General features: G+C 29.4%; 1 protein-coding gene across 2 annotated transcripts in view; it reads right to left on the reverse strand.

Annotated features, from left to right (window-relative positions):
- The window catches only part of LOC123299899 (glutamate receptor ionotropic, kainate 2), a 288313-nt gene that overhangs the window by 262987 nt on the left and 502 nt on the right, over positions 1–24824 (reverse strand). For both annotated transcript variants that reach the window (XM_044882307.1, XM_044882308.1), the window contains exon 2: positions 18089–18244. In XM_044882307.1, coding sequence (XP_044738242.1) covers positions 18089–18244 — 156 coding nt within the window. The remainder of the gene's footprint in view (positions 1–18088; positions 18245–24824) is intronic.

Genomic DNA, 24824 nt, shown 5'->3' on the forward strand with positions numbered 1-24824 from the left:
AATATTTCATGCGTGTTCAAGACGTAAAAAGACAACTTGAAATTGTAAATGAGCTACATAGGTGAAGGTCTTGTAAACCATTAGACAAAAAACAAAAGTTTAAGTTGAAAAAAAGTTCCTTATAAAAAAATTAAAAACTTTTTTCGTAAAAACCACTGCTTATCCGTCAGGGGAAAAATTAGAAAAAAATGTGGTTTCCATTTTTATTCTCTCTTTGAGATTCAACACTTTTTATACAAAGTATTTCAACAAATAACTCAGTCAATTGTTTGTTTTCATTTATTTTATCTTCATTTGATTGGTATGCAGGTACACAAACAGGCAAAGAATTCAAAATTAAAGCTCCATTCCAAAGCCTTTTTGTCGTTATTTAAAAACTATAAAAATAATTTATAATTATTATTTTGCTTATCAATACTCTCGAATTTCCATGATTTGATATCAAATATGTTAAAACAAATATAATTTTGTTTTAATAATAATAATAAAGGCAACCGCATTATGTAATTTATAATTGTATTCATATTTATTTACAATTGGTTCATTGAATTTATAAATCATTTCTGTTTTATAAACATATTCATATACAGGTTGGTGTAAGGCATAAGAGCATAATAATAATGAAAATTTCGTCCTTGTTAGTTAAAGCGTGTTGAAATTTTGGTTTATTTTGTACTAAGTACCTACCATGACTATTTTTAAAGACTAAGTTGCTTAGAACCACCTAAGCAAGTAAGTCTTTCACTTGGAACTCGAGATTTAAAATTTTTTTTTCAAGATAAGAAATTTTTACTGTTGGCTTTATAGAGCGGGAAATAATCACAGAATTCATTCTCCCATTTTCTACTGCATGCCTTTTTAAGAATTAATAATTTACCCTAATGTATGTTCTAAAATTATTCACTTATTCAAATTCGTACTCAGTAAATTAAAGAATATTTAACTCTCATGTCTAACGAGTTAAAAAATGTGACCTTTATCCTTGGTCTCCCTTACCATTTATACATATTTATTAAAAAAAGTACTTTATTTTGATAGAACGAATGTTTTGGTTAGACCAATATTGAAATGTAAATATAGAATCATCAATACAGACATAAAAGCAATGTAGATATTGATATACTGTAAATGATGAGCTAAATAATCAAATAATAAAATCCATTAATTTATTCAAAATTTATTCATATAAAAACAGTGGGTTGTTTAATACAGGTAAATATATACGAATACGGAAAACCTATTGAAAATCTGTGAACTATTGATTGTAACACACTGAGATACTACATTTTAGTCTTACTTTTACAAATTAGTCTTGGTGATTTGATAATTGGCTGTCAATATCTTGCACAGTTGATATTGTACTTTGGTTTAACCCTTAATTCCGTTCGCGGTATGCTTAGGGTAGCGGGTTCGATTCCCGCCGCCACAACATAATTATTTAATTAAAAATTGCGATGGGCTGGTGTATTGCATGGTATATGCATGAAGGAAGTGCACTCAGCCTTTGAAATTGAAGAGCTGATAAATGAAATTATCAGCGGAAAGGTGGTATAACACATATATGGTATCACAATGGGCTCTATAGCCAGAGTGTGTCCTTTGTGCACAGCCAATATAACGTAACCTAACCTTGGTTTAACCCTTAGACATCAGCCAGACCAAACAAGACTTTCCAAAATGAAAAACGCTCAAGACCAAAGATATTTAACAATGGTAGCAGTCTTGCTCTTGGGTTTGGTAATGATCTTGTTCATCTCTATCCACGAAAACATTTTGTTTTTCAGGCAAAGTTGTCTTTAAACCCTCTCATTCTTTACGCTACCTTTACGTATCCTTGTGCGTTTCTTTTAGAAATTCCTTTAAAATACGGTTTACCTTTTTACCCCTAAAGACTTCAGAAGTCGGACATTCACCAACTATGTAAAATATAGATATAATGTTAATCTATGATATAATGACATATGAGCATCGAAACTTTCCGGAGCTGAAATTTTTGGATACTTTTCTTCCTACAACATAAATGATCATTCCGGGGGTTGAAATGGTATGTCTCATAGCCAAGAGGGGATAACTTAAATTTAAGAGAAAAAGTTGCATGCATTTGAAAATTATTGCGAAAAAACTCGGTTTCAAATTGATCAACGAGAAATATTTTTGTTCGTTAAATGGTATCTTTATTTAGGATTGATTCATCAAGTAGAGATAAGATTTAAAAACTTAGGATCAGAAAACAATTTTTATTCGTCAGGTGATGTGATGAAAACAGTTTTCCATGGAAAGATAACTTTCTTGTCTTGTTTTCTACTTTTTAGTACAATAAAGGTAATTTAGTACTCTTAAAAGTATTTTTCTTTTAAATTTTATTTCTATGTTTATGTTTTTGAATAAAATTTAGAAGTTATGTACCACTTTAGTCTGTGCTATGCAAGCATAGTATTGGTTTTGTTTACCCATTTTCGAATTCCAATGTTTTTTGGTCAACTAAATCCATATATAAGTAAAACCCACGTTCTGATTCAATATACATACATATTTAAAAAAAAATAATGTCGCCAATATAATAATGTATTTAAAGGTAAAATTGAATTGTCGAAAGTACATTAAATAGGAATTATGCTAATTAAAAGGAATAGTCCTGGACCTGTGTTAGAAATAGGTAATGGTCTTTGAAGACTGACAGCGGGCTTTCTATGCACATTAAAATTTCCATTGTTAACTTATTTCACCCATTTATTAACTAATTCCAATCATTTGGTCGAAATGTAAGGTATTAAAACAAACTACAAAACTACAAAGATAAAAACTTACATTCAATTTTATCGTTTCCTGGAGGATCGAAGTGGAAAAACCTAAATATACTACTTAACCTGAATTTATAAAAGTCGTGTCCACCAGCTCCAAAGAATTTTCTTTTTGAAAAAATTAGTGACAATGGTTATAAAACTTTGGTAACTAACCACGTAGCTCAAAATTTGCTGGTTGTAAGGAATCCCGAGTTTCGGCGGATGATGGTTCGAATTTTTTGAAAATTTTTTTTGAATTCTATCGTTTTTCTGCCACTTTTTTCTTTCTTACGAAAAAAAAGTAAGTTGAATGTGTACAGATAGTACATATTTTAATGTGAGACTATGGACCGTTTTGCCAAATAGATGCTTGAGGTATGTGATATTCGCACGGTAGGCTGCGTATAAAACTTAATGTACAAAGAAATGTAAAAATACTTTAAAAATAAAAATACGGATTTTATTGGTGTTGTTATAATAATATTAGTAGCCAAATAGGCTTTTTTTCTGTAGTAATTTCGCATCTGGATCATTTCTTCCACTATAATAAAACACATCCTCTGGTTAAATAGTGTTTGATTGGAGTAATTCGATTTTGAGGAATGTATTTTTATTAATTGATTATAATAAGAGTAGGATGGATAATTATCTCGTATATTAGGCATCAGATCCTCAGCTACAAGGTTTGGAGTCAAAAATAGAACACCCTGTAAATTAAAAAAAAAAGTTTTGCATTGTGGACATCTTACAAATATTTTGAGATTCTCAATTGTGGTTTTCCGGATGAAGAGAACAAATTTCTATCAGGAAGTATAAATAATCCCTATTGAGCCACTTTTGATGAGAAGTGTTTTAAAGTTTACTCTTAAATAAAACGGAATATGTTACACTATAATAAAGATTGAAGAAATCGTTACCTCACCTCATGACGTAATGGTAATCAAATAAAAGGATACATCTTATAAATATCTAATATATTTCTTCTATATACAACCCTGATAGTAATAATTTGTAATGTACTATTAGATAGTAAAGCATTAAACACATTGTAGGCGGTTTCAGTTTTAGTATTATGTTTAACCACCGGATTGAGACGTTCGTAGTCGGTTGATGTTCTAGTACGTATTACTACTACTCTTACATTATTATATATAACTATTATACAATATATTCCTATTATATCACATAATATACATTTAGAGTAAGTTTCTTAAATGTTGATCCTTTTGCAAGTAAGAGAAAAGTTTGCTTCAGAGAAGTAAAACTAAGTTCATATCTAGAAAATTGTATCTACATCGCTTAATAGTTGCTTTGTTATTGTGGCAAAACTCGTAAAATATTTTGAACTATTTCTATAGATAAAACATTCAATTCTTGCTTTAATAACAATATTTTTCAAAATGATCTACAGCAAGTTATTTCAAGTTAAAAGTTTGCGCCTTTTGTTTGAAACGAATTTTGTTAATTTTGTCCTGGAAACAGAAACTGATTTTAAAAATGGTCAAGCCACGACCAAATTGTAGAAAATAGACTCAATTTTTATTTAGGTTAATTACATACGCTTAAAATTTTTTAAGATGATTGAAATTATTTTTGAATTAATTTTTTGTTTTTACGACAAAATTGTTCGTTATGACAGTATGGTATATTGATTTCAAAAACTAATGACCATAAGTCATATTAAGAAGTTATCTCAAATAAAAAAGAAAATAACACGAAGAAAATCTGTGTTCCATAAGGTAACCTCAAAGAGCTTCTGGAGAATTCAACGGCTTTCTTGATCGGCGCAAACAACTTTGTTTGGTATTTTGGACATTAGAGCGAAAAATAATCCCAATACTCAACAGATATTACTCCGTGAGACATTACTTTACAAAAAAACCGTTTTAAGTCTTTTGACATATTAAGCTGGATTCGCTTAAACTTAAAAGAAAGAGTTATATTTAGCGTTTTATTTGATCAGTTCGAAACCAAAGCTAGGTAAGGCTAGAAGTTTCTCATGTGCAGTGGCATTCTGCACTCTGTCACTGCCCAGCTCTTGCCACGAGGAAGTGGAATCACTGGAGCCAGCCTTTCTTTGACGATCTCTCGGTCTTCAAGTTCGTTGATATCAAGGCACTCCTACTGTTCCTTATCAGCTCCAAATGGTTCATGGAGTAGTGGTCGGAGATAGGCCTACCTAACTTAGAGTGTTAGGTAACCGAACCTAACCTAATGTTACCTAGGCTAAAAGTTAGGTCAAGAATACGGTAGTAATGTTGAGACTGTGTTTGTGTTTCCTGTAAAGTCGCAGGTTATTCCTGGACCTGACCTGCTACCGGTTTATATTTTTCTGACTGTATTAGTCTGGCTGTATTACTCTTTTTCTGAAGTATTTTTGTTCAGAACAAGGCTCAAAACTAGAAACCCTCTCCCTAGTTTGTATTATTTGGATTATATCAGACAATATGTGTGTACATCCATTTATCTATTTAATAAATATATTATGCTTACTACGATACGATGGTGCTATATTATTATGCTTACATGCGGTGTATAAGATGTATAGAGTTGATTCAAATGTACATGGTTTTATCCAGTTTTATCCATAGAAATTGATAGATTATTACCATTTACTAGTTTAGATCAGTATTCCTTTATTATTATTATAAACATGCGGTCTTCGATTCAATAAAGTGAAAACACATTTCATTTATAGCATCACCATTCAATCGATGAATAAATGTTCCAACAATTATATAGCTTTTACTGTAGGTTATTCATTAAAAACATCAATATATGCTGTCACTCTTTTATATATATCTTGATATTGAACTTTTGTCATTCTCTGTTGGTGTCCGTTATCTCATCTATTTATTTCTCTGGATACTCTGTGATTATTATTTCCCTATAATCTGCATGCCATTTTTATACCATGTTTATGAAATAAATCAAGGCATACTTAGTTTAGTCCCAAGTTTGTAACGCTTAAAAATATTGATGCTACGAACAAAATTTGATATAGGTGTTCATAAAATCACCTAGTTGGTACATTTCCGGTTGTCCGTCTGTCTGGGATGTCGTCTGTCATCACGACAGCTGAAAACGAAAAAAGATATCAAGCTGAAATTTTAATAGCGTGTTCAGGTAGTAAAAAGGTGAGGTCTAGTTCGCAAATGAGCAAAATAGGTCCATTGGGTCTGGGGTCCGTAAGATCCATCTTGTAAACCGTTAAAGATAGAACAAAAGTTTAAATATAAGAAATATTCCTTATAAAACAATAAACATCTTTGTTGGAAATTTTTTTCGTAAACATCACTGTGTACACGTGAGAACGCAAATTACATTTGAATATTGTAAAGTATGTGTTATATGTAAATATCAGTGAGCGTGACATGTATATATGGCTGGCATCTCTCTTTACTTACATGACGTGAAAAAACAAACGGTTCTGTAATCAACACTGTCTATACATGGCATTTTCACAATTAACTCAGCTAATTTTTTCTTTTTTCACTTATTTATCATTTATTGCTTGGAAGTCATATTCGATCACAACAACGGCCTAAATTCAAGCCCGGCTGAATATTTTTTTATCGATTTTACAATAGGATATGCAACCACTATGTCGTAGCATTGGTATAAAAAGAATTTTTATACTCTTTATTTAACTAATACACAATTTTTCTACTCGAATAAAGCTTAGTTTAGACAGTTTTACATAACCAGGAACGAATTTTAAATTATATTATTTTAGAAAATTTTATCCGATGACCTCGCAAATTTAATCTTTTTAGTTCATCTTAACTGAAAAATTAGGAAGAGTTTAAATATAATGGAAAGAAATAAATATCCATTCCTGCTTAAAATATTCAAATTCTCTTTGATTATTTTCCTACTAATGCACGATTTTCCTACTTTTAGATAATAGAACGTGGCCTGGAACGAATTTTAAATTCGATTCTTTTATATGTCTGACGGCCACCAAATTAAAATTTTTTGGGTTGAACTTAACTGAAAGATTGAGAGAAGACTTATTAAATGAAGAGACATAAACATCTGTTTCTGTCTAAAATATTCCTACTAATGCACGATTTTCCTACTTGAACAAAACAACTTTTAGATAGGTAATAGATAGATTACGTGACCAGGAATAAAATTTAAATATTATCCTTTCAGAAAAATTTTTCAAAATTTTAATCTTTTGGGTCGAACTTAGCTGAAAAATTATGCGAAGACTTATAAAATAAAATAAATTACTTTCCGTTCCTATCTAAAATATTTAAACATCTTCGGTTTTTACTGATACATTGAAGAATTGAATTTAACTTTGAAAGTAGACTTTTTTAACTGCACTCATCTTTAAAAATAGAAACACTATTTCAAGAAGACAAATGTTAAATCAAGGTTTTGGTTTAATAATATTATTTAGGACTATTAAAAAAAGAGTATATTTCTTAATAATTACAAACATATGGAATTAGAAATATTATGACGTTAGACCATATATAAATAGCTTTATTTCAGTCGCAAAGTTGTGTTGTAGAAATATTTTGACATAAGCCAAAGTTTGGTATCCCAAAATCTGTTCACGGTATCTTAACATTGCTGGTGCGGGGAAGAGTGTGAAAAAGAATCTAAAACTCTCAGAACCCCCATTTATCATAAGAAATGGAACAACCATTTCACGTGGTATTTTATACGAAAATTTAAGTTTGGCACAATAATTAATTAATTATTTTGAAAAAAAAAGAGACTGTTGAATTTCAATTAAACGAAATTCTCCTGGAATATCTGGAACAAGTATTTGAATTTGACGACCCGTTTTCGTGATTTTCAGATTTACGAGGAGCGGGGGCATACAGAATTTTATTGTCACACTGTATTACTTCTAATTATTCTGTGGAGGAGATTAATAAAATATCCTTGCAAAACAGTCTCCCTGAAAAAATATTTAGATGATTACACATAATTTCTTCGAACGAAATATTTGCAATTAAAACTAAATATCTAGATGCAGAACAGTTACCCTAAGTTTTATATTTCTACGCATAAGGAGGTAAAAATTAAGGATAGAATTTACATAATCAAATATCAACATTTTCAATTCATTTATACTTCTATCGTAGAAAGTTAGACCTAATCAATTATTGTAATGTCTAATGTTATAATGCCTTTAACATTGAATGACAAAATGGTAAATATTTACAAATGGTAATAATATTTTATTGTACTTTACATTTAAGTTCAGACTATTAACATTTCATTTTCCTTTAAAATATTTTTGTCCAAGTTTCCAGATAAGTACCAAATCACCTAAGGAAATGTTTAAAATTAAAAGCTATTGGATAGACCGTGAAAATTGATGTAATATTTCTTTTGTAACTTCTGAATACAAAATCGTAGATCTTATTGAAGGTTCGTGGAACTAAGGTAAGTATGTCGTCTCACTTACATGGGCTGCCGCAATAAAAAATATTTTGGCCGCATGAATTTTTTACTGTTTTAGTTTGTTTCAGTACCTAAACCTGCCTAAAATCTTCCGGCTTTTTTCTTGTTTACTTGATTAAATAGGTACTTAATTTGAAGAAAGATATTATTGCAAATGAAATTTAGTGTATTGGAAAATTACAGACCCCCGAAAACCATTCAGTAATAGCAAACGAAGTTCATAAATTTTCATGAAGCATGAATTTTAAATAAAAATAATTTTTTGGGGACAAGCAATTTATGATACTAAAAAGTAGAAAATAATTTTATATGAGGCACTTATACATTATACTATTTGTAAAAGATCAACATAAATCAGATCATAGAGTAAACCAAACGAAAGTGGGTGAAATATTGATTATCAAATTAAACAAAAGGTTGTCCATAAATAGCAGTCCATTATAAAGTCGGTTTACGATTTCGGTCGACCTTATCACATTCCTGCCATATTTTTATCCCTTGTATATATGAAATATATCAAGAATAATCAAGGTATACAAAGTTTAGTCCCAACTTGGTAACACTTAAAAATATTGATGCTACGAACAAAATTTTGGTATACGTGTTCATCAAATCCATTTGCTATTGTCCTTTCGTCTGTCCGTATGTCTGTCAACACGATAATTCAAAATCGAAAAGAGATGTCAAGCCAAAACTTTTATAGCGTGCTCAGGACGTAAAAAAGTGAGGCTAAGTTCGTAAATGAGCAATAAAGGTCAATTGAATCTTGTTTGAAACATTTTTTCGTTAACATCACTGTTTACTCTCTAGGGCACAAATTAGGTTAGAGCATTATACATTTATTTTATTGTATCAAGTATACATTTATTTTATGTATGCAGGTATTTGTTTATTAATATTTCTATTGGGGAAGTGAGTAGTATGATAACTCTTTTTACTTTGTATGTAAGAGTACTATTTTTCTATTCTTACATGACATAAAAAAACAATTGCGTAATAAATACTCAATACATGATATTTCAACCATTAACTCAGTCAATTGTTTTTCTTATATGATTTTATTTTTGAGCATTGTGATATATTTTGTTACTGCTATAAGATCTTGGACTATTAAGGACTATTTCTAAGATTTATGTGTTACGCAATGAACTTATAATATGTCCTGTAGATGTTTAGATATCATGAATATGTATTATGTATGTGTGTTATTTAGAACGATATGATGACGATCAAGAAGATAGATAATTAGTGTTTTGTAAAGAGTATTCGACCGTTATATTCACTGATTACGAACTTGGTTTATAATGAGTAACTTTACTCTATATAACACAATAATAACAATAATTTACTTCTCAGCAAAGTGTATATACACCGCAATAGCCAGAGAGTCAATTGTTTATACTCAACGAATCCAATCTAGTAATTCGAGAATCAAGATTAGGGAATTTTAACACTTTGATGCATGAAGCTGAGTAGTGGTAGGCTTGAATAGACGACCCAGTCTATCAACCACGAACAATAGGATGATAAACTAAACAGACCATCGTTGAAGTAAAAACAATGTCGGCTCTAATAGATGTACAACTTTTCTGCATTTTCTTTCGTACGAATGTTGGTATGGCTTCTTTAAAAATCGGTTTAATTGCTCATCTTCACTTTCATCTTTCACACACACTTCACCTATTGGGTTTCAATTAAGATTTCAGCGCCATAATGTCGTAAATTCTAACCATCGTCTACGATAAATCACTAATTCTTGCTTACAAAATTTATTCGACTATTTTTACCGAATTTATATGATTGAAGATCAAAAGATTTTGTCGTGATATTTGACAAAATTTGAAAGAGAAATAACATTAATTAAAAAAAAATAAGTTATAAGAATTCAAAGATTGCTGCCCATCTCCTTTTAGCAAAACAATAAGCTTGGTTAATTTTTTAGACAACATATTAATAATAAAGACACTACCAAAATAATTAACAAAAGAATTGCTTAAGCAGAATGCTCTTTATAACTTCTTCCGGTTATTTTCTTATTGTGGTATAAACTTGCCAGTAAAGTAACTTCTGGCATCAAACGAAAAAGTTGCTCTAAAGATCTTCTTGGTGTTCTCCTTTAAGAGTAAAATAATCAATAAGTCTATGAAGCCAATGACCGAAGTTGAGCTTAATTTTTTTTTTTTTGGTTTTAGGGGAAGAGTGGGAACTAAAGAAGATATAATTTCTGTCAAGAGGTCTTAAGAGAAACGACGAGGTAGTATTTATATACAAAAAAACTTTTACGTACGCAGTTTGGAACAGAAATTGTTTTCTTTATCGTTTCTTCAATTTTAGTTAAATAGGGAGCCTTTTCCAAACTGAATCGATTTTGAACATCATGATCTATTTTTAGTTATTCCGGATACGGATTCCCAAAGTCAAAACATAGATAAGAACATTAAAGTAACTTTCAAGTGAAACAAAAAATCAAAACAGGTTCACCCGTTTAGGGGCTATGCCACAGACAGACAGATAGACAGACACACACACATAGCGGTTATAACACGCTTTTTCAACTCTTTGGTTCGGGGGCTAAAAACACTTATATTCAAAGATTGTTGCCCGTTTATTTATTGCAAAAAAGAATTTTATATGTTATCTCTATGGATATACCGCAAATTAGAATTTTCACCGGAAGCGAAAATTTAGTCATCATTCCCATTCTATCTTTATCAGCAAAATCTTCTCTGACACTACAACTGAGAGGCTTAGTACACTATATAAGCGATTATTACACAAAATACATTGTAGTTGTTGTTTAATATCTTATTCTAAAACTTTATTATTAAACAAGAGAGCACACTATTCACTTAGAACTATCTGATTATCATGTTTTTATTGCGTATGTTGTAGAAACTTAACAACTTCTTCACTTACTTTCAATATTAATATTAGTTTGGGTTGTTTATCATGAAATTGATAAGCAAATAGTTGATCATATACATTTAAGTTATAGAGTTATAGTTTCATCAAAATTAATTATTTAGTAATAAAGTTATTCTAATATAGATAGATGCCTTGTGGACTATAGAAGCTTTAATTTAGAAATGATTTTATTTCTTGAACTGATGGAAGTACAGAAACTATGAGATGAAATTTAGGACGACTATAATAGAACAATAATAGACCGATATTTAAGGCGAAAAAATTTTACAACAGTAGCTTACTTTTTTTTATAAGGAACATTTTTCCAATTTGAACTTTTGCTTCATCGTCAACGGTTTACAAAATTGATTCTGATTTCAGCTTCATATCTTTTTTTGTTTTTGGCAGACAGACAGACAGTCGGACGGACAACCGGAAATGGACTAGTTAGGTGATTTTATGAGTTCCTTTATCAAAATTTTGTTCGTATCATTAATATTTTTAAGCGTTACACTAAGGACTAAACTAAGGACTAAACTTAGTATACCTTGATATATATTACATATAAACAGGGTATAAAAATTTGAAAAAATTGTGGTGTATTCTATACACATTACACAATTTATTACTGTTGGAAATTTATCTCAAATTTAATTTATCTTTAAGGTGATTGTAAACCAACAGTATTGTTAAAAAGTTTTGGTTTATTGCACGGTACATATAAGCCAAATAGATGCGAAGTGAAGTAAGGAGTAATTTTTGGTTTTACAATACCACGCAACTACAAAAATATATAAAATATTGTGCGCAAGTGATGCTTATAAATTTGATAATATAGATATCGCTCAATCAATAACACTCTAACTATAGTCGTCTCTCTTCATCAAATTATGGATCTTCGAATATTTATAATTAAATTAAAATTTTGTTTTTATATCATCGGCAACCTAATATTTTTATGGTATTATTATAAACTACAAGATCGTCTAAATATTCTATATATTTTTTTATCACACTCTCTAGATTTGTTGATATAGAAATATTCATTTGAAAAGTATAACCTATATGATTCACCATTTTTTCAACCAACTCTGAACGATAAATTAATAATAAAAAGCCCGGTGACCTAGGAATTTTTTGTGATTTTTGGAAACTTTGTTAATCCAAAAATGTATTTATAAAGTTTTATTGAAATCCCTAGTATTATCCAATCCTTGCATATCTCCTTAAGTTAGACAATTGTTAATTAAGAAAACTTTTTTGAATCTTCGCCGTAATTGTAAATTTAAAAAATGTTTAAATAATTGGTGTCAAAATTTTTGGCTTCATGGATCACTTTACTTCGATGCTTTTCTTCATTTTTCCCGACCATTATTTCTATATTTCTCCAATTTGAACTTTTTGAGCAGGGTAGTATGAGAGAATCCTTTTAAGCGTTTGAAACAATTTAATATTTTATGCATGTCCCTCATTGTCAATATTTATTAAACTAGAATATTATTGTCAATGTTCACAATTGAATTAATTCTAAATAGAGAACATCAAACAGAATTTTTAATTAAACCGCTTAATAGAATTACAATATTAATTATATAATGTAATCGTTTACCTGTATCGAAAGGATTGGTTGATACAACAGCAGTCGCCTCAAATTGATTAATTAATAATTCATTACTTGTGTAAATGATGGAGAAGGGAACTGAATTTATGATTAAAATTTAATTAACTATAGTTTATCAAATAAATGACCATTAATTATTAACTTTGACTTTGGTTTATCATAATAATATATACATCCTATCAACTGTGATACAGATTATTTAACTGATTTATGATGGAAGATGGCCAACCAATCATTATGATTTGTCTTATACTATTAGTTGGTATTATTAAGTTGGTTTTAGCTTCATCAGTAAATTAATATATGATCGTATGAATAATCACTATTAAGATTTTCTTGCTGTAAAATATCTTTTGACTAATTTTTCCTAATTTTATTTTCTCATAGCATTGGATAAAATAAAACGTACCTTGTACATTTAAATTTCTTGTATAAATTATTTAAGGTAATTTTGTATCGTTTTCGAACCTGTTAGCACATAAAAAAATTATAATTTGTTTTGACAATTAGAGTACTTTCGATTTGCTGAATTGATTTTCATACAGGAATTTTAGTTTAATAAATCCAATCTTGTATTTTTAGGTAAAATATTTAGCTATCCAAACCATGTTATAGCACATTTTAAAAAATAAATTCTTTTGAGATTTTATTGATTTTTGCAAAAGCAGCCACTAAACAAATCAGGATGCCACAACCTAACCATGCATTGTCATCCAAACTAAATGTGCATGCAAAATTTCAGCAAAATCGGAAACCGGGAAGTAGATCAAATTTGACTTGCAAGATTTGATTACAGACAAACAACGGGACAAGTGAAACTAAATAAAAGTTTGTAAAATATAAAAGTCTCTTTTATGATCAGATTCAAGCAAAGAAATTAGTCAATTAATCGGAAAATCAACATTTCGTGTGTTATGATTATGCACCCTTCCGAAAATTGCAAAAGTATTTTAAAATTTTTACCAAAAAAAATCCAACATTTTTGACAATTAGCCGAATAGTTAGCCAGAGAAAGGGTCGTATTCTAGAGCATCAACCAGGTTCGTTTATTTTAATTACTTACGGTGCGTAGAAATCTAGAACATTTAACGATTAGATGAGTCTTTTTCGAAATATTTCCAGATTCGTTGCGAAATAAAAGCTTTTTATAGCATGCTATCTTTTTTTCGTTTTTGAGTTATCGTGCTAATAGATGGAAATGCGAATAGGCAGACAGACAGACAGACAACCGAAAATGGACTAATTAGGTAATTTTATGAACACCTACACCAAAATTTTGTTCGTAGCATCAATATTTTTAAGCGTTACAAACTTGGGACTAAACTTAGTATACCTCGATATATATTACGTAAATACATGGCATAAAAAGCCTTTAATTCTTATCATAATATGATTGGAAAAATATAGATAAGTCGACAACACAAAATTTTAGAAAACAAGAATTGAAATCTGAGGTAAAAACGGATCTAAATCCTACATAAAACTTTATCATATCGTATTTAGATTATATCAAATCAAATCAAACAACAGCAAATGAGATCAAATCGATGTTGTTGTTTCCTATCCCAATGTTGTGATACCTTGTTGTCTACAAAACACACACCTCTAAATGATAATCCAATTATTATGTGAGTATTACACACAGAACTACAGAGCTCCATACAAACTGCAATATATACAATCAACCTCAACAACATGGGGGAAATAAACCACTCACATACAAGTTTGTGATTTATCTTTGTGAGTTAATTTATTATCATATAATTCAGTTATTATCAAATTAAGACCATCTAGTCTTTCACATGTAAGAATAGTTCGTTCTTATCCAATCAAATACTTTAAGTTGTAATGTTTGTGTAAGACTTTCAATCCGTAAATTAATAAACAAATAAATAAAATTTTTATTTTTGTTTTGCATACTTTCAAGCCAAAAGAATGAAAATTCTTCCTTGCCTCAATAATTCAATATACGTTAAAAAAAATGCGCAACATTTGGCTTAGTTCGAAAAAGCCATTTGCCCGAATAGTGAGGTACACCTCTGGTTCAAACTCCGGAGTAACATTTACCTTTTTTCCTATATTTTGATTTTCGTTTTCTTATATGTTCTTTTCGTTTTCGTACAATAAAGATATCAGCCCGCTTTGTTCAACAATTTTAGCTTTATTATATTATAAGGCCCCGTTTAAACATCAAGGAGTCTTTGGGTATGAGTTCGATCATTGGCATCAGAGCTTGTTTTAATACCACGTTTAAGTGAAGGTTTAGTGAGAAGTATGTAACACTTAAGAATATTAATGCTGCGAACAAAATTTGTCCGTTTATAGTTGCCCCTCTGTCTCTCAGTGAACACAATAACTCAAAAACGAAAAAAGGTATCAAATTGAAATTTTTATAGCGTGCTCAGGGCGTTAAAGTGAGGTTGAGTTCGTAAATGAGTAACATAGGTCAATTGGATCTTGGATTCGTAGGAAATATCTTATAAAACGTTAGAGATAGAACGAAAGCTTATATGTAAATATTTCATATATGCATGGTATGGAAATGTTCCTTATACAAAAATAAACAACTTTTGTTTGAAATATTTTTTCGTAAACATCACTGTTTACCCGTAAGGACGCAAATTATTTTAGAATAATATATAGTATGTATTATATGTGAATATCAGTTATGTGTGTGTGACACCACAGTCATGTTTTATATTTACACGACTGTGGCTATCAAAGAATCTTTCTGAATTTGCTTGACGTAAAAAAACAAACGATTGCGTAATCAACACTGTCTATAAATGGTATTTCACTTGTTTTTGATAGTTTCATTTACGTAAGTATCTCTAGAAGGGAACCGAGGAGAGGAAGGAGGTCAAAATAATATTTATATTTTTTGATATAAATAATATTTGTATTTTTATTTGATCTCATTATTTATTCTGGTTTAAGATCTAAGATTTTTATTGATTTAACGAAAATAGGGAACTTTTTAGATCCCTGGTGCTAAATTTGAGGATGGGAAATGTTGAAACTCAAACACCTGTCAGAAAATGTAAGTTAGTCTTTCAAATATATCGAATAACGGTTTATAATGGTTATTCATATTTTTTAGGTGCAAAATATAATTTTCATATTTTTGAACCTTAGATTTAGATCCAGCGTCAAATTTTTTTGAGGTTGAAAAATCCTTCGGATGCACTATATTGTATACAGAATTATTTTTTCAATAAAAAAATGAAAAAGAATGAAAAATATCTTGTATCATTATTTACGAAATTAAGTTTAGGAATTAGTTTAGATATCCAATTATTATACCTTTGTTCATAGATAAATAGATAGTTCAAGTAGCTAAATCTGCAAGGCTATTGTTGTTGTGGTCTATTCAAAGTGTTCATTATACCTACAATTATTGTAGGAAATTTGAACGATTCATGTTATTGAATTTAGAACGTAGTATATTCTATGAATTAAGATATAATAAATTGTTATTATACAATATAGAATAATTGCTTCGATTTATGTGAGCAAATATAGATATAGGCACTTTTCTTTCATGGGACATGGTAAATTAAAAAACTTCCTTAAGTTCTAAACTATTGAAATTGATGAATATTCATTGAGAAAGATCAAATAAAAATTGAATTCAAAATACAAAAAATCATTTTGTGCAATGCTCGAAAAACGAGACTTCCGCTGTCCAACACGAACCCCTCTGTTTTTTGAGTGAAGGATAAAACATTAGCTTCTGATTTGAATATTGTCTTTAAGGAATATCGAATTTTAAACCTGTTGCGAAATTAAAAATTACCCTGGTGTCCTAAAGGAAAAATTACTGCTTATTAAAATTTTCGTAAAGTACAGTTTTATATCAATCTTGTTAATAGCCACTCAAATTTCCGGTCGTTCTAAAATGATTGTCAAACGTATATAACACCGTAGAACTGATAAGCCTTTAGACTGTTGTATAAATACTTAAATAATTTATTAAATAAAATTTACTTTTTGAACGGTCAAGCCATGTTTGTGAACTGAATCAATTAATTTAAATAAGTATCAAGCAGATAAGAAAAATCAGATATTTTACACCCGTTTAGTTTTTTTTAATAAAAATCGTAAAAAAGAAACGTCTTCGTTAATTTAAAACTCCTACGAGATAGTCCTTATTCCAAAGGTCTACTTTTACGATATTCACGAAAGCAATATTTAAGATGTGAGTACCCGAGCGTCTGTTGACTATAGCATTACCTAAGATTAAAATATTTTAATACTTGCTGCTTAAATGTTTATAAATTAGACAAATTTATTATCCTTACTAATTTATGAACATGATATAAATTATTCATATTTTTCAGAAACTTTTTAACAGTTTTTATTAATTAATTTAAGTCCTTGACAAATTATATTTATAACAACATTGAAATTAAAGTTACTTCTTTTCGATGCTTGATAACTATCTTGTAATGAATATTTTAATCATTTAGAGTACCCTAGAATTTTCAGAGTAAGTACATGACAAAATCCATTCGTATTTCTAACAAAGTTTAAAATTTTTATTTAGACAAATACTGTTCGCAGTTAAAGTTATTTCACGCCTTTGATTTTAGATTAGGTAAAAGAACTGTTTTTAATTATTAGAGTGAGTGTCAAAAATATCGACAATGCAATGTTGGAAGCAGAATAGATAATCCAAATGTTTAAAATTTGTTGTAATAAAAACCTGTGTCAGAAAACTTTAAATTGAAGCTAGGTCATCGAAATCCAATCAGAGGCTTAACTAAATCAGTTTAGAATCGTATTAAAACAACGTTTAACTAAAATAACACCATATTATTTACTTTTTTAATTAAACTTTCTGCTGGACACTTTGCATATATTTGTTGTGGAAGTCTTTTACAAATAAAATTATTATTAATATTATCAATATGGGTGAGCTATGGTTAAAATTTGTAATATTTCAGTAACTTTTTTTTTCAAATTTATTATTTTTGTTGTTGTAAAAACTTTATTACTCAAGGCCTTGATAAATTAAACTACAGTAGAATCTCGATAATCGGAACACTCGATAATAAGAAATGTCCGAAAAGTGTAACATATTTCACTCGCCCGCACTTTCTCTACCAATTTCTACTAGAGTTGTTGATATGGTTTTAAAAACAAAAAAGCATCACAACAACTCGTGTCTAATGCTGTGTACACAGTCTCGTTAAAATACATACATTCAAATGATGGTTTTACAGGGCTTCAATTAATTTATAAAAAAATTTTTCATAAAATCCCAGTAATCGAAACTTTTCTGGTTTTTATCCCGATGGTCGAAATTATTGTAATAACAATATTGATTTTAAATGAAAATTAAAATTACCTCTTTTCGATGCATGAAAGCTATCCTGCGGCGATATTTTTTCAATCTGCACACTTAACTTTGATCGTGGTAATATCTGTCGATCAGCGTTAATTTTTTCAACAGCATACCGGAAGGCAATCTCTTGTTTGTCATCGGCCGGATGAAAAAGTCCACCTAAAAAGAAACAAATATAGTTTTTTAATGTAACAAATAAACAATTGGTGGTTATTAAGGTTTAAGATATTTTTTATCGCATGAGAGAGAACGCGATATCTGAGACAGAGAAAAATATAGTTATTTAAATAATTTTAATAAAAAATCAACTACTGTAAATGTGTCAAGGCTATAGCGAATAAACAGATGAAAAATATATCATATATTGGTCATCTGTGTAACATTTTGGCAAGCATCTCCTCGTCACAGGACACAGATTTAATTAAACAACGTGGTCGCTTGTACAATTCACTTTTGAACTAGACTAAATATTTGGCATAAGTAATCTTTGTTTATTGTTTTTCGAAAACTAAAAGGTCAATTACAACCTATTTTGCTTTAAAGCATCCCTAGATTGTTTGTTTACATATATCTAGTTTTCGCAAAGTTATTTTCTAAAGCAGAAACGCGAACTAAAAATGTTCAAAAATGTCTTCTAAACAGTACACATTGCTATTATTTACCTGTTAAATATCGACGTCGAAAAATAATAGCAACTACCAGAGACAATCAATGGTCATACAGTGGGGTATTCAGATCAAATTTCTGGTCCAAAAACAAAAAACTCTACTCCTTTGTTTTCCATTGAAAGTTTTTTTTGGTCTAGTTAGATAACCAGTACCTCACAAGCAAGCCTGGTTTGTAAGCCGCAATCTATCTGCTCTTACGGATTATAGTTTTCGCTGTTGATTTACCGTGTTGTTCAATTTACGTTTACTGTATTTGCTAGTGCAGGGTTTTTTTTTTCTATAATGAAGACGAAGGTTCGTGTTAACGAAGGTTGTTTCTATTAATATAATTCAATGTTTGTGATTTATATTTGCAGTTAAGAAAGGTATTTTTTTCATTAAATTTATCATAATAAAATATTTTTGTTTATTTGCCAGGTTTTGTCGGGCAAAATTTTTTGTAACAAGGCAAAGTTAATGTATTCATATAATATGTTTGGAAAAAAAATCTTGCGCCTTTTCTTTTGAGACTATGATAAACATAGATAAAGATAGCTTAAGGAAAAAGTCAAAAAAGGAGCAAGCATTCTTCTAGTGAAATTTTGTACCTTTATTACGTTACAAGAAGCAGAAAAAATATAAGATTGATGAAGAAAAGAAATAATTGAGTTTGAAGACGAATATGACTAAAACTTTCATTTTTTATTATTGTCAAAATAGTGGTACTTTTGCATTTATAAAGGTTTTCGAAAAAGTTTTGAGCATAAAAATTCCTTCATTATTTTTTGACCAGAAATTTGATATAAATACTCCGCTATGGGTCGTCAAACTTTTAAACAGCTTTGTGTTGATGAAAACTACATATTTGGATTCTTTCAAAACTGTTTTTAGTCGCATATTGTCCTTAATTTCATATCCCAGAAGAACGAGGAGAAAGACGAACATTTAATAATTTCCCACTTAATTACGCAATTAATTTGCTTGTCTGCCTCCTTCCCATAAACTGTTTGTCTCCTAAGGTTTTTCGAAATTCTTAGGTTTTGTCTGTAATGGAGCCTCACAATTCGTATAATATTTTGTAAAATTGTCAAACGAAAAAATGAAGGAAAAAATAATAAGGAGTTTTCTTTATTGTTGGACGTAGTATCAATTATTTTTCTTGACAGTTCAATTTTTGTAGTAACAGAAGAAAAATAATAATAATTTTCATTGTGGTTCATAAAAATTTTACACCCTCGTTTTAGATAATAAAGCTTAATTTTATAGTTACCTAGCAAATACTCGCCCGCTTTGCTGGGCAATTTACAGAGAAGAAAAGTCATACAAAGAACACTCTCTCCAAGTTGCAGGTCTCTAAGATTAGCGGGTTAGGCTGTGCAATGATCCGTCAGTCATTCAGGACAAAGCATTTTATAGATATAGATTAAGGAACTTAATTTTTATTATTTATATATACTTTAAAATTTTCACCACTTTGTATTGTTGACTTAGTATTTAACACATTTAAAAAAATTTACTTTTATTATCTACTTCCATTACTGCTAATGTTATTTTAAACATTTGTGCAAATAAATTCAAAAGCTAACGACTGGTTATTAAAATTTTATTAACGAGAGACAATTTAAAATTAGCATCTTAAAACATTATGTATTTTAGAATTATAAAAATAAGGAGTACATATCGGCCTTCCCACGTGTCAAAATGTATGTTAATCCGCATGTTTTCGCAAAATGTTGCATCCGCATGTTTTCACAAAATTTCACGAATGACATAAAGAGTCTAACTCGGATGTAGTAGAGCGTTTAAGATAAGCTTTTCTTTCCGAGAACCTTCAATTTCTTGAATAGATAACAACAACGAAAAAGTAAGGAAAATATTGGTTGAAAATCGCCACAAGCTATTAAATCCATTTTCGCAAATAATTGTACAATAAATGTGAACTCAGTTCGACTTTTTCCTTTCCGAATACTAAAATTGGTAATTTGGTAAATCTATTTTGAACTGCTTGAATATATGTAACTATAAATATTTGTTGAAAGATTAAAATATGTAATCAATAGCTTTATGTTTAAAGAAATGAGGTTAGTATATAGAACTGTATCGTTTCTTCTATGTAATTTTTCCTCCCATAGAAACAATGTTAGATTAGATTATATCGGCTGTCCACGAAGGACACACTTAGGCTATAGAGCCCATTGTGATTCCATATCCAATTCCATGTATGTGTTTTACCACCTTTCTGCTGATAATTTCATTTATCAGCTCTTCAATTTCAGAGGCTGAATGCACCTCTTTCATTCATATATCATGTTCTACACCAGCCCATCACAACTATTAATTAAATTTATTTTGTTTCGACGGCGAGAATCGAACCCACTACCCTTAGTATACCGCGGACGGATTGGAGCGATCCCACAGGAAGAAATAAATAATTGAAAATCAAATTATAAAAAAGGGCGATTGATATTGCTTGAAAATGTATAATTTAAATTGCAGTTGCAGTTTTTTAGCTTCTATTTATTTACAAAACTCTACAGAGAGCCGTGACTGTCTTAGTCTCTTTATATTTGAGTGTCCCTTTAGACTAATAATTTTTCTGAAACAAGCAATTCAATACTCTTCCCCGTTTTAGATGGAGAAAAAATGAATGAAAGAAAAATAATGCAGAACAAGTCATGACGTGAAGCAGTATTTTTTTTTTTTAATTTATTTATATACATTCTTTTAATTATATATATCCTCACAATTCCCATTGGTATAGAATTACGCGGCATGTCCATATGTATTTGTAAGAAGGAAATACAACGATGACTAAGATAAGAGTGTTTAAATCCTACTTTCAATTGAGGTGTTAGTATTTTACTGATATAATCGTTTTGCAAATTTTTTCGAAAAGATAGAAAGGTTGAAATTATAATTTTAAGGTAAGGTCTTCTTAGGGACACCTTTTCACACTAAAAATTTCAAATGAGATATATCTAAAGCAAGTAATTGAAGCACTTATCTATGCTATCCTTAGTACCGAATTTACCACATAGGCGGTGAGAGGCGCCTATAGATCCCATGAAATAAAACAATTTAAAAGAAAAATTTTAAAAACCTATACCTGAATATACCTGAAATGAAATAGTAGCAAAACTAATGAATTAAAATCATTGCTAGGCTGGGCAATACTATGAAAGTTTTAATTAACAAATAACTCGGAGCTAAGCAGCATATTTCAATAGAATTTCACAAATGCATTCCCTCACACATTTCGTAATTAAAACGTATAGAATTAAAGTTTATAATTATATTTCAACAAAATTCAATTCATTGTTGAAGTAGATTTCTGCTAAATTCATTTTACTAAATGGTTAATTGAATATTTTAATTATTATAATGTAGGAGCGAATCTATCGAAAAAAGTAATTGGATGGATTGATTAGATTTGCTGGTCGAAATGTATTGATATCATCCATTATGATCACGTTCAATAATTAATATAACTAAATTATATATAGTTATTTTTAGTTTAATTACAATTGGTTAATATGTTGAATTTGGTCCCAATACCCGTTAACCATCTTAAGGTGTATTGATGCCAGTTGATATCATTCATTTCCTATTACATAAAAACAAAAGATGGATCTAGTTATACAAAAGAACCATAACTTCCGGTCATGTTTTAAACTTAATAAAATCTGTAAGTAATAAAAGGCTGAACGAGTGTGGCCATCATGGTCATTTTATGTACTTTTTAGGAAAAAATTGATCGATCACGAAATCAATCAATCACAAAAAAAGCCAATATTAAGGTATATAAATTGTCAATGTTACTTTTGAGAAACAAAATAAGAAACAAATTGATTGAAATCAAAAATCTCTTTTTCTATCCTTTAAATTCCTACTTCGACGAGGGCTGTATAGAAGAGATGAGGTTGTTAGTTGCTGAATACTATACTTATCCTTAAAAGTACCTTTCTATATTCATAGACCTCTTAATATGGGTTTAATCCATAAAGGCTTAACTCGTTTACGCATTAAATTTGAATATAGTATTGACTAAACAAAAAAAGCTAACAGAGAAAATACTGTTAAAATGACAGCAAATTGGTAAATGATTTACAAAATCTATTTATATTTCAGCCCTTTAAAGGTTTGGCAACCTTTTTTTTATGGAAGGAAATGTTTGCTTATATCAATGAATTAGATCCATCAAAGTTTCTACAGTTAGACGGGTCTTTTTATATAATATTTATCAATGAATACGAATAATCAAAATTGATTTAGGTTGATATCAAAATCGCTGTTGTGAAACTGGCTCTTAAAATATTATATTATATTAATTATGTTGAGTCTTTACATAAAACAATAAACTATATCGACAGTACCATAGAATTCTAGGAATTATCTTTAAAGTAACAACACTATATTGAAATATATTTCAAAAGGATACGAATCGCATAGAATAGAGATATCAGATTTCAATTATATAGTCCATTTTTGTTTCCGGGCAACATAAAAAAACGATCCAATAGCTGTCTCCAAGTATTGACAATTTTAAAATCTGTTTTATTAAAAGATACTATTTTAAGTGAAATTGTTTCAAGTAAGTTCATTTTTTACAAAAATTTATGTTCTCCTAATATAAGTCGAGAAATTCTTAGAAAAAAAAAGAAAGAAAAACCAGAATTAACGAAGTTTTCTTTAACCGTTAACAGTTCACCTGGTCGAAAAATTCCTCGAGACTTTTCGTCTTTGTATTTCGTACGAATTTCACAGCCTATGTTGATTCAATTTGCAAAAATTAAAAATGATATAGATGATATGGAACATAGACAAATAGAGAATCGTATAGATGCTTGAGCATTTATCTACGGACTATTCAAGAAAATTGTTTTTCAAATACCAACCATAAATAATATTAAATTACAGTAAAATCATCTACAAACTATATGCGATGTTTTCATTTTAATAGAAAATAATGGTGCTGCAAATAGGTATGAGTTTGAAGAAATTTCTTTCTTCTGTTAACGGTTATATAAATGTCAGATGAAGTTCTATTTGAAAAATAATAATTACTATTTTCTCACTTGCTACTTAAAATTTTGACATTTTAATCAGACATAGTATTTATGATTCTATAAATAATATTATATATTTTATTCATATATGTAATTGTTACTTTACATTTGGTGAACTTATATTTCAATGACCAATATATTTATAAAAGCTAAAAACGTATGACATATTTTATACGTGGTGGCTACAACTAACAACAATATTTCAGATAAAGGTAGATAACTTAAAAGATTATTAATTTCTGAGCATACTTGCTGGGAAAGCCACCTTATCTTATTACAGGGTGGTAAAAAATTTTGAAAAATATTATATTTTTGTGAGTATTGTCAAAACAACTATTGATAATTTGGGACACACTATGAAGTAAGGATCCTTCACGATTTAAAGCCTTTTGCCATTTTTTTATTTTCAATTTATTTTCAAAAATATTATTTTTCTCCAAAATTTCAACACTATGTATCTAGAAAAGAAAACCTTTTTCGTTATTTATTGAAAATTTACCATTATTTTAACGTCACCTACTATTTTCTGACATCCTTCTGTTGAACTTGAACCATTCTGTATACCGAAAAGCAGCTAAGGCTTTCTGCTTAATTCAGGAGCAAGCCTTTGGTCTATGGTACTACTACCAGTTGGATTTATTGTACCTGTTTTGTTTCAAAAGAGCTCCAAGAGTTATAAAGTTTTAATAAATTTAGTATATTTCTGGATTACATGTCAATGAATTCATTAGAAATGAGAGTATATTCCAGCCTCTTCCAAATCCAAGGCGCTCCAAGGAGATTAGTCGATTCCATTTGAGATAGCGCTTTTTGTATTCACACATAATGTGTATTACAGTTTCCTCCTCTTCATGTCAAAATCTACCGAAATCGTTCCATATGAGATTTATTATGAGTCTATCTGTGCTTATTGGGCTTACAAAGACCGGTCAGTAAAATTGGTAAGTATTGAATTCATAATTATTCAAAATCCAACGATTTTCCCCAGTTAGAAGCGCTCTTGATCCTTTTTCCTTGTTAAGTCTT

This window comes from Chrysoperla carnea, chromosome 5 (genome assembly GCF_905475395.1).
Source record: "Chrysoperla carnea chromosome 5, inChrCarn1.1, whole genome shotgun sequence".
NCBI lineage: Eukaryota > Metazoa > Arthropoda > Insecta > Neuroptera > Chrysopidae > Chrysoperla > Chrysoperla carnea.